The following is a 12937-nucleotide window of genomic DNA, read 5'->3' as shown; positions in this document are numbered from 1 at the left end:
GTGATAAAAGATAAGTGAAAAAAAGCTTGACTTTACGATTGCCTGTACCTGACTGTCAAGCAGACAGAATCCTGCTTGACAGGACCCAGTTGTACCACCAAAAACCATAACTTCAGTTTTGTCTTCATTGAAATTTAAAAAGTTACAGGCCATCCATGCTTTTATGTCATGGAGACACTGAAGCAGTGAAGGGTTGTACATTTTTAAGGGCATATAAAGCTGGCTATCATCTGCATAACAATGAAATGAAATACTGGGTTTTCTGAGTATGGAACCTAGTGGGAGCAGGTATAGAGAAAAGAGTAGAAGGCCTAAAACTGAACCTTGTGGGACCCCATATAGGAAGGCGGCAGAAGAGGACACAGCTTCACCAAGGCTGACACAAAATGTTCTATCAGCAAGGTAGGACGTAAACCACTGTAGAGCTGTGCCTTTAATACCCACCCAATGCCCAAGATGATCTATCAAAATTTCATCATCTACAGTATCAAAAGCTGCAGATAAATTAAGAAGAAAAAGAACAGCGCAGTTCCCAGAGTCAGTAGCTAATAAAATATCATTAAACTCTCAGAACAGCTGATCCTGTCCTATGTTGAGACCTAAAACTTGACTGAAACATCTCTAGAATATTGTGCTTCTTCAGAAAGGCCAGTATTTAAGTATACACTATCTTTTCAGCACTTTTAAGAGAAAAGGCAGTTTCAAAATGAGTCTGTAATTTGTACAGACAGAGGGCTCTAGATAAAGTTTTCCGAACAGTGGTTGAACTACCACATTTAAAATTTCTTGGGACTATACCAGAAGCCAGACTGCCGTTGATGACAGTGAGAACAGATGGGCCTACAGTTGGGAAGACCTCTTTAAGACGTCGAGGAGGGGTGGCATTGTTTAAAGAACCTGAGGGATTCAAAAGACAAACAATCTCATCTAAAAAGCACAGAGTCACAGGCTCAAATTGATTAAAGACAGCAGAGCAGGTGACAGGGACTGAAGGATCAAAACCAGGCGGTAGGAGTAACTTTGTCACAAAAATAATTAAGTTTACATCCATTTAGTTCTGGGGGAACTTCATCTTCTTTCTCCACAGTCAAAATTAATTCATTAATTATTAATTAACCTTAATTCCAAAACGTTGGAATTTTGTGCAAAATGTACATAAAACAGGATGCAATGATTTCCAAATTTCATAAACCCATATTTTATTCCCAATCAGATAACATATCAGATGTTGAAACTGAGACTTTTTCCCATTTGATGGAAAATGTTAAGTCTGATGGCAGCAGCACATCTGTAAAAAGTTGGAACAGAAGCAACAAAAGGAGGAGCTGGAAAAGTCATTTGCACAAATGAAAACAACTGGAGAAACATTTCACAATTAATTATGTTAACTGGTAACAGGTCATGACTGGGTATAAAAGGAGTATCTCTGATGGTATGGGGTTGCATTAGTGCATGGGCAGCTTCCAAAGTACATGGAGGCTTTAGAGCAACATCTGCTCCCATCCAGACAACGTCTCTTTCAGGGAAGGCCTTGCAGATTTCAGCAAGACAATGCTGAACCACATCCTTCATCCATCACAGCAGCATGACTTCACAGGAGAAGAGTCTGGCTGCTGAACTGGCCTGCCTGCAGTTCAGACCTTTCACCAGTACAACAACATCTGGAGCATCATGGAAGCAGAAACCCAGCAACCAAGGTCCAGAACTGTAGAGCAGCTAGAATCCTGCATCAGACCAGAATGGGACAACATTCCTCTCCTAAAACTCCAGCAACTGGTCTCCTCACTTCCCAGATGTTTACATATAGTTGTTAAAAGAAGAGGGGATGCTACACGATGTTAACATCACCCTGAAACTACTTTTTACAGACGTGTTGCTGCCATCAGATTCACTATCAGCTCATATTTTCCATGAAGTAGTAAAAAATGTCTCAGTTTCATCATCTGATGTGTTGTTTATGTCCTAGCGGCAATAAAATATGGTTCGATGAGATTTGTTAATTGAATTTTGTTTTTATTTATATTTTACACAGTGTACAAACTCTTTATTTTAACAAGGGTTATATAGGAATTGTCATTCTAAACAAACAAATTAAATCAACTCACTCACCTTCTTTCTTCTGCTTCACTTCTTTACTTATGCAGGAAAAGAAAACACACTTAAAGTTGCTGTCATGTATAAGATGTAGACTGCTGGATGAACATGCGTGTTATGACTGGTTGAGAGACTGAGCATAACAGGTTTTTCTGGACCTGCTGGGTTCCGATCAACATTGATCTGATTGTAACCTCTGCTGTTGCTGGGAAACATACTTAATAGTCACTGTGTAACTTATATCCATGACAACAATTAATGTCTTCAATAAAACACACGCATGTCTCACCTGAACCAGGGGGTTTTGCTTTTATTCATGGGGTATAAAAAGATATTTCAACAAAAACAATATGAATCAGTTTTGTTTTGTGTTTTTTTTTTTACATTTTTTGAGATAAATCACTGCAGTGTCAGAATGTTTCACTGCACATTGCAAACATCTTTCTCAAAATATTCTGCAAATCACTTCCCAATTTTCAGATTCTCCTCTAATATTATCCACAAATACTTTCAGAGGAATTATGTGGTCAGTTTTTCCTCTTGGTCATATATGCAGCCACTTGTACATTTCACAGATTTTAAAACATTTCAAATAAGGTGCAGTGTGTCATTCAAGACAAGTGAATGATGGGAAATTATGAGCACATATGCTGTAAATCAGAGCCAAAGTTTAACTCCTCACCCCCACCAAATAAAAAAGAAAAACTCAATAACATCATAAGAATGCCACAGAGTAAAAAGGGAATGATGGTTGGGGGAGGAAATCTTTCATCTTTATCACATATTCTTGAAGCTGCTCATATGATTCCTCACAAGTCCTTCCCCAGGTTGTGTATCTCATCCAGGACAAAGACCATGTCCTGCCGGCTGACCTGAGGGTTGATGATGACCATTCTGAAGAAGTTGGACTTGTCCCCATGAGGCTGGTAGCCCACCATCATGCTGCCAGCCTTCATCATGCGCTCTTTGACAACAGGGGCGACCTGCCGGCAGACAGAAGATACACTATACCTGCTTCATCTAATTCAGGTTGGACATATCTTTCTTTAATAGTCAATAACTTACAGCATGCAGCTTTTTCCAGAACTCAGGCCCATCTGGAAGATTTCTTAGACTTGGTGGGATGTACCAGAAACAAATGTTTGCATATTCAGGCTGTAGAGGAGAGGAAAACACATCATTTCAGATCAATTTAAAGTCCATTAAATACATTTTTATCTCTTGTTATGAAGAAGGCAGGATGAGGATGATGTTACCTCCATCAACAGCCGGAAACCTTCCCTTTGTTTTATTTCTTGAGCAAGATACCTGTTAATAAAAGAACACTGATAGTCAGAATGATGACAAACCACAATCTTCAATTCAATCGCTCCATCCTGAGCTGTACGAGGTGACAGTGGAGAAGAAAAACTCCCTTTTAACAGGAAGGAAAACCTTCAGAAGCAGGACCAAGCCAGCAAGGACAGCCTCCTCAGTATCCATCAGCATCAGTAGCCTAAACAACTTTAACTAAGTTTGCCATCTTCTCTGGGGTTTAACAGCTGTCTCCTCAGACTGACCTGGCCATGGCCAAGGCTCTGTCCACCCTCTGCTCCAGTTCTCTGGTTCCCAAAGCCTTCCACATGAGCCAGAACTTGAAGGCATCTGGCTTCCTGCTGCACTGGATCGACTTGTCCCCGGTGTCATAGCTCGTGTCGTAGAACTTATCCTGCTGGAAGAGGTAGGAGGCCCGAGCAGAGTGGCAGCGCTGCAGGAGACTCTGAGGAAGCAGAACAGCAGAAATTCATTTAAAAGTTTGATTCATCTACCTTTATTAACACACTTGTTGCCTTCAAATGATGTAAAAATAAAAACAGGAGATAAAAAAACTAAAAAGATTGTAATGTTTTACGTAAGCCACAGTAGAAAAAAGAAAAAAAAAAACACTGGAAAAAATGGAAAGCAGTCGGTCTGGATCTGTGAGTCTGGATTCTGTTTTCTGCCATCTGCCCTTATAATAAGTAAGTTAAGACAACAGCAACAGCGTTAAGTTAACCAGTTTGTACATAAAGCACAGTTATGGCACAGTTTTCAAACCCTTGACAAGGGGCTACGTGTCGTCCTCTGAAGGTGTTTGTGTTAAAGGCATCACAGCTGTGTGCTGCGCTCGCACAAAGAAACCTGAATATGACATCTTCATTCCAGCTGACATGTTTACCTGCAGACGCTGGATGAAATACAATGATCCGTTGTGTGTTTTCATGATGGACAGATTTACAGTCAGAACTCTTTTGGCATATTGGGAAAAAGTTTTTTTTTGTTTGTTTTTTTATTGCGTTTGTGGGATTGAATGAGACCATGTTTGTCATCAGTGCAGGGCTGGACAATCAGAGCCTTATTTAAATATGTTCTGTAGTCTAAGGCTTTTTCTGATTCTTCTGAAAAGAGCAGAGAGGCGGGAGACTCTGCTCTTTAACTACCTTTATTTCTGTAATATACAAACTTTCTGCTTTTGTAAAGACTCTGTGTTTATCTTTTAAATCTATAAAATATGTCCAGTGCTCTGGCCTGGATTTGTTTTTGCTCTCAGACTCCCAGGATAAACCTCTGGTCTGTATTACTTTGTCTCTCTTGTTCAATACGTAATTACATAACTTTATTAAAAGAGATTTGAACATGTCACAACACAACAACAAATTTAGGCAATTTTGGTGTTTTTATTTTTTACTTTGCTGTTCAAACCCAATGTGTTTTTCACCAGAGTCTGTCCAGTATGAGCAGCAGGAGAGGCAGCAAGCTACCCAGCATGTTGCTTTATGTCACCTCCTCACTTTGGCTCTGGTCTGTCTGCTTTCACACTGTAAATGGACCACACCAGGGTTCACTTGCAAGTAAACCAATTCCTCTGGTTTCAAGCAGACCAGAGGTTTGCTTCCTTGGTCCATACCAAAGGGAGAATGTGCATTCGAACTAATTGTTTTACATGTGATGCTGTACCAGGGTTAATTTAAAGTTGGCCCAACAGCACCATTCACACCAGCCCTTCTGATGTGAATCCTACTTCATTTGCTTGAACTGTCCAGTTCATTTGGGGCGGTGTGAATGCACAACTAAACCCTGATGTGGATTAGAGAAAGTAACCCTGCTGTGCCTAAAATCGTAGGTCTCATCCACTTCAAGTGAGCTAAATTCAATGCAAAGGCCATTGTGGGTTCAACGTAGGACATTATGCACTTGTATAAAAACAACTGGGAGAAATGTTGCGCGGTCAGATGCGAAAGATTGTGTTAAAAGTTCTGATAGAAAGGTGGTCAACCCAATACCGCTAGGATCTGATACAGCTACATGTTTGGCTCTGATGTGGTGGAAACAGAAGCTGTTATTTTGGGGTTTTTTAAGCATTTTTTTTAAAAGTATGACCAGGGTTTAACACGTTAAACCAATAAGGAGACAATTATGTGGGTTTTCTTTTTCTTTTAGGATGTTTTTTAATCTGGTTGACTTAGAAAACACACATGCAACGACATATTGCACAGTAATTTAAAATAAGACAGCCATACAACCAAAGAAATCAGCTTAAACAAAGAGTCCATGATACGCTATAAAGTCTGAGTTTTAAGTCTAATTTTGCAGGTCGCATAAGTAAATAAATAAACAAATAAATAAATTCCTTATACTGCACATGGCAGCATCACCTCTTTTGCATGTGTAAGGCTTATACACCAATTAGCCTTTGGAAAATTTCTGGGCATTGGATGAGCTCTGTGGTGTGTTAATGTGGTGTTAACAGACTTACATCAAGACATGTTGATGTAAATAAGAACTGAAAGAAAATTCAGACATGTCAAATGTGCTTTAGTGGGAGAAAATTCTGTTTAATTATTGTGTTTATTTATTTTTTTGTTTGTTTGTTTGGTTTTTGGGCTCATAACCTTTCCCTGATATTCAAATAAGGATATTGTTCCCAGCTAATGAGACATAGCAGAGGACTCATTCAGGTCTGAGAAGGTTTGCTGGAGTTTGGAAGTTGCTGTTCTCTGTGATGTAGGGAGTGAGCTTTTCTTACCGTTTTGTCTCTGACCAGGAAAGCTGAGCACTGCAGACATGCCATCAGCATCTTGTGAGGGTTCCAGGCAACAGAGTTGGCTCTTATCAGAGAGAGGAAACGCAGCAGAGAGTTTACTATCACTGGAAACATGCAGCATTATGCTTTACTCCAGTCACCATGATCGTTGATCACCCTGCTTACCTCTGGATCCCCTTTAACAAATGTCTATGCTTCTTAGACACGAGAGCTGCTCCTCCCCAACACGCCTGGAGACAGAAGAGGAAATATTGATGATGTATGCTGATGGTGAGATCTGTTTCTGGTGAATTGGTGAAGTGATTAATTATTGAACTCACGTCCACATGAAGCCACATGTTGTGCTTCTCACATATGTCTGCAATATCCTCGATGGGATCAAAAGCTCCAAGTACTGTGGTTCCTGCTGTCGCGTTTACTATGAAGGGAACTGCACCCTGAACACAAACACGCAATTCAAGCCATTTTTCTGGAAAATTCTGATTATTATATCACAATAGCAGAAACCTGGAACCAAATATAATTTCTCACCTCACTTTTTGCTGACTGGATTTTCTCCTCAAGAACAGAAGGGATCATCTTTCCACTAATTAACACAAAATAATTCAGCATTCAGTTCGGGGTAAAATAGTATATAAATGAACTGTATTCACCACTGGAGTGGCCCTAATTTTAAACCTGGACTACTAAGGATAGAGTTATAACTTGTACATAGTAGTTTACCTCTTATCAGACGGCACCACCAGAACATTCTTTGTACCGATTCCCAGTAAAGCTGCTGATTTGGAAATGGAGTAATGACCCTGAAAGCGATCAAACAATCTTTCATTAACTACAGCATATATTCTCACAGTCGGTCTGATCTTTGTGTTTAATAAGAGTCGAGTCTGACTGCACATTTATCCTTCATCATGACCCTTATTTCTGGTCTGGAAAACAATATTCTGCTTGGAGAGAAGGAACAAACCTTCAAGACTGTTTGGCTTCCCAGTTTGGCTTCAGGAAGCAGATACCCTCTCTATCTTAAGATTAGCCTTAAAATCCTTAGCCATCCATTTAGTTATGCTTCCTCACCTAGGTAATAATTCTTTATGAATTGACTTATATGAACAGTTGTTATAATTTGGACTAATGGATTTGTTTTAATTGTATTATAATTGGACTACAATGAACTGGACTCTATATGTAAAAGGGACTTGAGATGGCCGTTGCGGTGAAGCTATACGAATAGAACTAAACTGAATTTAGTAGATTTTGCAGTGGAACCTTGTGCAGTGAACAACTGACCTCCTGTGACGTGAAGATGACCAGTCGAGGAGCTGCAGAGTGACCGAGCTCTTTGATGTTGGGATAATGATGGTACCTGGCCAAGTTCACAGCATACATGTTGGACATTGAGCCACCTTAAAGAAAAACACACAAGTGAAGACTCCTTATTGTTGAAATGTCAACAATGAGGAAAATTATTTACTACTTTCATAGAAACCAGAATCTTTATTTTATTGTACCTGCATTGAAGATGCCATCTCCTCCTTCTTCCCATCCAATAATCTCTATCATCTTCCTCAGCACAACATCCTCTATCAGGGTGAAGACCGGAGCCACTTCATACGTATACCTGATGAAATCCACACAGAAGCAACCCTATATCAGCATAATGCAGACAAAAAATTGAACTGTTACTACAACTAATGCTACTCACAGACTTGTTTTGATGGCCTCCGTGATGAAGCTCGCCACCATGGAGTTGGGCTCCATCCCAGCATACAGCTGGTTGAAGAACCTAGGATGGCCTGGAAATACAACATAGATGAATTACAGCAGCTGGTAGTCAGATTCATGTCAGACTCCTGAAATATTCATGTGGCCTCATGCATTAATTTTTCCCCACGATTTAAAGATAACACTACATAACTTTTACTGTCAGATTCATCAACAATATTATGTGTTGATGTTTGAAACGCAAGGCTGCAACATCTGGAAAAACCCTATGTATTAATGAAAAACAGTCTTTCTGTTATTGCTTCTGATTTTAATTTGCAAAAGTACAATTTCATGTTCCAAAGGTTGTAAGTGTATAACCTGTAGATCCTGGGCCTCATAATCACTTAAAATCACTGCAAGTGATAAAAAAACACATTCATAAATAAAAAAAGTGACCTTAAAGTAACAACAAAGAAATGCGTAGAAACTGCAGAGATTTAAACAAGTTTGATGAGAGCTGAGAGTTTGATAAGAGTGCACATGCACAGTTACTGAAAAAAAAGAAAACAAAAATGGTAAAAATTAAATGTGTACAAGCAAATGCAAAACTTTTACCAAACACTACAAGGTTTCACAGCCTCAAAAAGAGGCAACCTAGAGTTAAATTACAAATAACTAAATCACATAAAGGTAGAAAATAAATAACAATAAACAACTGCAGAGTCGTAAAACAATAAAGAACATCTAAACAAAGAAACAAAATAGTTCCAAGAGAGTCTTATCACCATCTCTGATCAGCTTTGAAAACACTCAAAGTAACTAAAATAGCAGCAAAGAGATGTTTGTTTATCATTATAAAAGATGTAAAATCTCACTAACCCCCTACAAAATGTCTGATTGTCCTCTTGCAGTGTAAAAACTGCCGTGTCACAGCCCAACAGCTCGACAACGTCACGGTTGGACGAGTTTACGTGACTGTCTGTGGAATTTGGTCCATAAATGATGGAGCCATGCTTCATTAAAAAAACCTCCATACTCGTGTGCAACAGTTTGCTCAGCTAGTCCTACTAGCTATAGCTGATGCCTTTGCATTTTAATCTGCTTTCATTAAAAGTTGCACCCACCGGTCTTGACGCTGTATTTGATGGCATCTCTGCATCGCTGTAGGACCTCAGGCTCAGACTCTCCTTCATCTCTCAGTTCCAGATCCAGCAGCATTTTCAGCTGCTCAGGAGACCGCCACTCACAAACCTGCACGGCAGGGACGAGCATCTCACTGTCAAAGTCTTTAGAAAATGTAACTTTGTCTTACTTGTAATGCAAGAGTAAAGAAGCCATGTTTTACCTTTTCTCTGACATCAGTTGCCTTTTTAACTCCATCCTCTAAAATAATCGCCATGGCCTGCTGGATGAAGTTGGCTGCACCATTGTCCATGACAACCGGAGAACATTTTTCTGGATGTTTCACAGGGCTCTGTTTTAGATTCTCCTCTGTTTCAAACATGAAAAAAATACTATAAACTCTTACCCCAGTTACTTAAAAAAAATGTCACATTTTCCACAAAAAGCTAAGTTACCTCATATACAAAATCGCCCAGACTAAAGACTAAAGTTTTTACCAGATTTGGACTCATTCGGTTTCTTAAGAGCTCAGTATTATTTTTGTCCACATTACGGTGTGATACGCATCTTGCAGCAATGCAACTTAAAGCTACGAGTGTCCACCCTCTCTACCAGCAGTAAAGCAGTTAGTCCACACATTTCAGCGTTCTGAGTCTGCCTATTAAATATGACATGAACAGGGTTATAGGATTAAAGGTTTTGATTAAATGATTTGATCTTCACCGTAAACTTTACAAAACGAGAGGAAAAAAAAAAAAACCATAAGGAGCACCACAGAAGGCTGCTGGAAGAGTCCCTCAAATATGTCTAAGAATGGCTCTAACACATTAACCATACATTTTATGTTGTCTTGATTGTTTAGACTTGAATTAGAGATCATATTTATTAGAGTTTTTAAGCAAAATTTGATTTCTGAATTGTTTTTAAAACCTCAAATAAATCCTGATTCAATTTGGGAAACACAAGGTCTGGAGCCGGTGTTCTGTCATTTTAGCATATGCATCAGAGTAGCATACATTACATTAATGTGCATGGGGTTAAGGTTAAGGTTAAGGTAAGGGTTAGGTGCAGTCGTCAGTTTGCACTATGCCTATGCTGATCTGACAATGTGCTAAACTGACAGAACACCGGCCCAAGGCATAAGCAGTCGCTGGTGCCCCCCCATACCACCAGGGGTCCCCAAAGTGTGCTTGAAATGACTTGAAATAGCTTGATTTTAAAATAAATGAATCAATAAATAGGCCCTGGATGAATTGTCTATTCTTGTGCGTCTCACCTAGTAGCTGCTGGGACAGACTCCAGTTCCCCCATGAGCCTGCAATGGAATAAGAAGGTATTAAAAAATGGATGGAGAAACATGTTTAGAAAAACAAAAAACAAGTATATCACAGAATCATTTAAATGAAATGGTAAGACGCAAAAACTCGATTAAAACTCTTCTATGTATGCCAGTTAAACTAGTTCTCGCAGCAGAGAGATGCAGAAGCCTGGAGGTTCGCTAACATCAGAAGTCAAGTTCAGACTGGTTTCAGGGCTCAGAGCGGCTCGCCTGAAAGAAAGAGGAGCTCCCTGAACACATGCAGCCGAGGCTTAAAGGGAAGCCCTGAAAATAGTCCACTTTCTTTATTTTTCAATAAGGTTCCTGATGTTCGTAAATAAAACCGTATTAATTTGTCGCATTGTGTGTTTATCCACCCCTTTTTTTTTCTTTTTCTTTATATATATTAAATCTTCCAAACGACGCAGGTGATCCGCTGCGGTGTGTTCAGCACCGTGGACAGCAGCATTGTTTGTTTGTGTGCTGTGAGCGTCCAAACAACAAACACTTGATGTTTGGAATTTTCCGTCTCTGTTTCTGACTAAAGGAGCTGCGGACAGTAGTAGTGGGGCTTGGGCAGTAGTCATATTTTTGAGGGTCCCAGGCTTCCTCCATGCATTTTGTGGTATTATTATTATTATTATTATTATTATTATTATTATTATTATTATTATTATTGTTGTTGTTGTTGTTGTTGTAGTTTTAACCAGAAAACGTCCACATCCTCTGATAAATTCGCATTTTTCCACGTTTAGCGGCAGTCAAATATTTTTTCAGAATATTTTTTCAGAATTAGTGATTATATCATGAAGTGAGAGAGAATAATTTGATTACCACGAGTTTCTGATCGGGTGAAAATAAGAAGATCCGAACCACCCTGTGATGGATAATATGAGACACAGTGAATTTTTAGGGTTCTGGATACCAATCAATAAGTTTGTTGGTCCATTAATAATCACATCTGTTTTCCTCGAGCTGGTTGGTAATATTTATTATTGAATTTAGATCATTTAGGAGTCAGTATGATGTTGAAATGTTCCCCAATTACAGATTATTAATTTGGAAGTTTACTGCGCTCAAAAACATGCAAAACTAAAAGAAATTATTTCCGTATTCTTACCTATGAGGCGTTTTTCCGTGCTTGCTGCCATTTTCTGTGATGTGTCTGTAAGTGAGTGATGAGTTATGTGGGATCCCTGTATTTATACATCTCACTGCCTGCTACTGACGCCTCGGTCATGCGTCCACCAGCCACAGACTCAATTCCAGTAAATTTCCACTTCAGCTCAAACGTGTCTCAGCACGGAAAAAAATTCCGATAATGCTCTTCGACAACAAGAGGCCGAACCTCTCCTCATACAATAATGTTCTTTACTTTTTATTTCTTTCTTTTCTGATTTCTGTGCGCACACAACTGTTACTCCTTTTTTTTTTTTATTGAAAATCACTTCATTAAAACACCAAATTAATTTCACTTCAGCAGATTCAAGTTATTTGTCATGGCAACGGCAACGAGGAGTAATAACATGTATAATGTGCATGTGTCTGTGGAGCTGAATGTCAGCTGTTTTTTACAGTTTGTAAATTAGTTTTGAGTTATGCGACTCTGCTCATTAGAAACCTGATGAACTTAATGTAACCTGAGCTGCAGGCACGTGCAGAGGTGGGGGCTAAAGGGGCAGGTGCTCCGGCCCCTTTAGCCCTTTGACTCCAAAGTGCCCTTTTCTCAAGGCCTTTTTTTTTTTTTTTTTTTTGTGGGCAGGCTCTAAATTCTGCCGTGACACGCGAAGCTGCCAAGTCATAAGAATGCTGCAGGGCCTGATGTAACACACTCTGGTGCAGTGTGCACCTATAGAGAACCTACAGGTGACATTTACGTGGCTTTCTCAGCCCTTTTGGGGGCACCTGGCTACTGTTTCCATCAACACTTTCAGGTTTCTCACTAGTAAACTGAATGTCCTGAATGTTGTGACTGAATGTCTGGCGGAGCAACACCAGGACTCATAATCACAGAACAAAGAATCAGTCTGATGGAGGAAAGTAGTGTTCTCATGTGCACATGGGAGTGTCATCCAGATCAGTACCGCTGCATTTAAAATCATGTTATTGTATTGAGTCTGCAGCCAGTAGCCCTTTTTACATGAATTCTCAGGTGTAGGCTACCACCTCAGCTTTTCTCTCATCATCCCGTTCATAGTTGACACTAAATGCAGCCATCTTTACTTCTGCGCAAGCCCAAGCTGTCCATTATATCAACACCATGGTCAGACAGAAGAACATCACCTGGAACGTTTCTGCAGCAGCCCACTGTTCTGATGTGTTTATCCAACATATTCACTGCACCGAGATGCAGCGGAGGATGAAAATCTGCTGGTTAATTTCTTTTTTGTGCGCTGATCATGAAGCTGCTGCTGCAGCCGAGGACACAACGTGGTGGAAAAAAAAGAGATGAAAAACTTGTCAGAAATTCTGAATAAGGCAGAGATTAAAAGGACAGAGCGACTGCTAAGTTGTGTTAAGTTTTATATTGGATTATGTAATATCACAATAATAATTACATTAAACAAAATTAGAATCTTTATTGTCATTAAAAGTATAACGACATTAAGTGCAGTTTTAGTGAAAAGGCTACATGT

At 39.5% G+C, this 12937-nt stretch overlaps 1 protein-coding gene across 1 annotated transcript; it reads right to left on the bottom strand.

Moving 5' to 3' along the window:
- Nucleotides 1-2402: 2402 nt before the first annotated feature.
- On the bottom strand, nt 2403-11533 carry LOC121642422 (acidic amino acid decarboxylase GADL1-like). Its single transcript, XM_041989161.1, has 16 exons — nt 11422-11533; nt 10260-10298; nt 9207-9352; nt 8986-9112; nt 7860-7950; nt 7666-7775; nt 7445-7560; nt 6881-6960; nt 6689-6743; nt 6478-6594; nt 6323-6387; nt 6140-6221; nt 3654-3853; nt 3351-3402; nt 3160-3249; nt 2403-3077 (listed from the first exon to the last, which is right to left on the bottom strand). Exons 1-16 carry the CDS (start codon nt 11450-11452, stop codon nt 2904-2906), a joined length of 1575 nt encoding a protein of 524 aa, XP_041845095.1. The 5' UTR covers nt 11453-11533; the 3' UTR covers nt 2403-2903.
- Between the last annotated feature and the right edge of the window lie 1404 nt (nt 11534-12937).

This window comes from Melanotaenia boesemani, chromosome 6 (assembly GCF_017639745.1).
Source record: "Melanotaenia boesemani isolate fMelBoe1 chromosome 6, fMelBoe1.pri, whole genome shotgun sequence".
Classification (NCBI taxonomy): Eukaryota; Metazoa; Chordata; class Actinopteri; order Atheriniformes; family Melanotaeniidae; genus Melanotaenia; species Melanotaenia boesemani.
Note: the sequence above shows the minus strand (reverse complement) of the source record. Positions and strands in the feature narration are given on the sequence as shown.

What these genes read in the sequence shown, in the direction of transcription:
- LOC121642422 (XM_041989161.1), bottom strand. Translation starts at nt 11,452, where the DNA reads ATGGCAGCAAGCACGGAAAAACGCCTCATAG. An exon ending in CAAATACAGCGTCAAGACCG is followed by an intron (nt 7,951 to 8,985) that starts GTGGGTGCAACT and finishes TTGTATTTCCAG; the next exon opens with GCCATCCTAGGTTCTTCAAC. An exon ending in TCCAGTCAGCAAAAAGTGAG is followed by an intron (nt 6,595 to 6,688) that starts GTGAGAAATTAT and finishes GTTTGTGTTCAG; the next exon opens with GGTGCAGTTCCCTTCATAGT.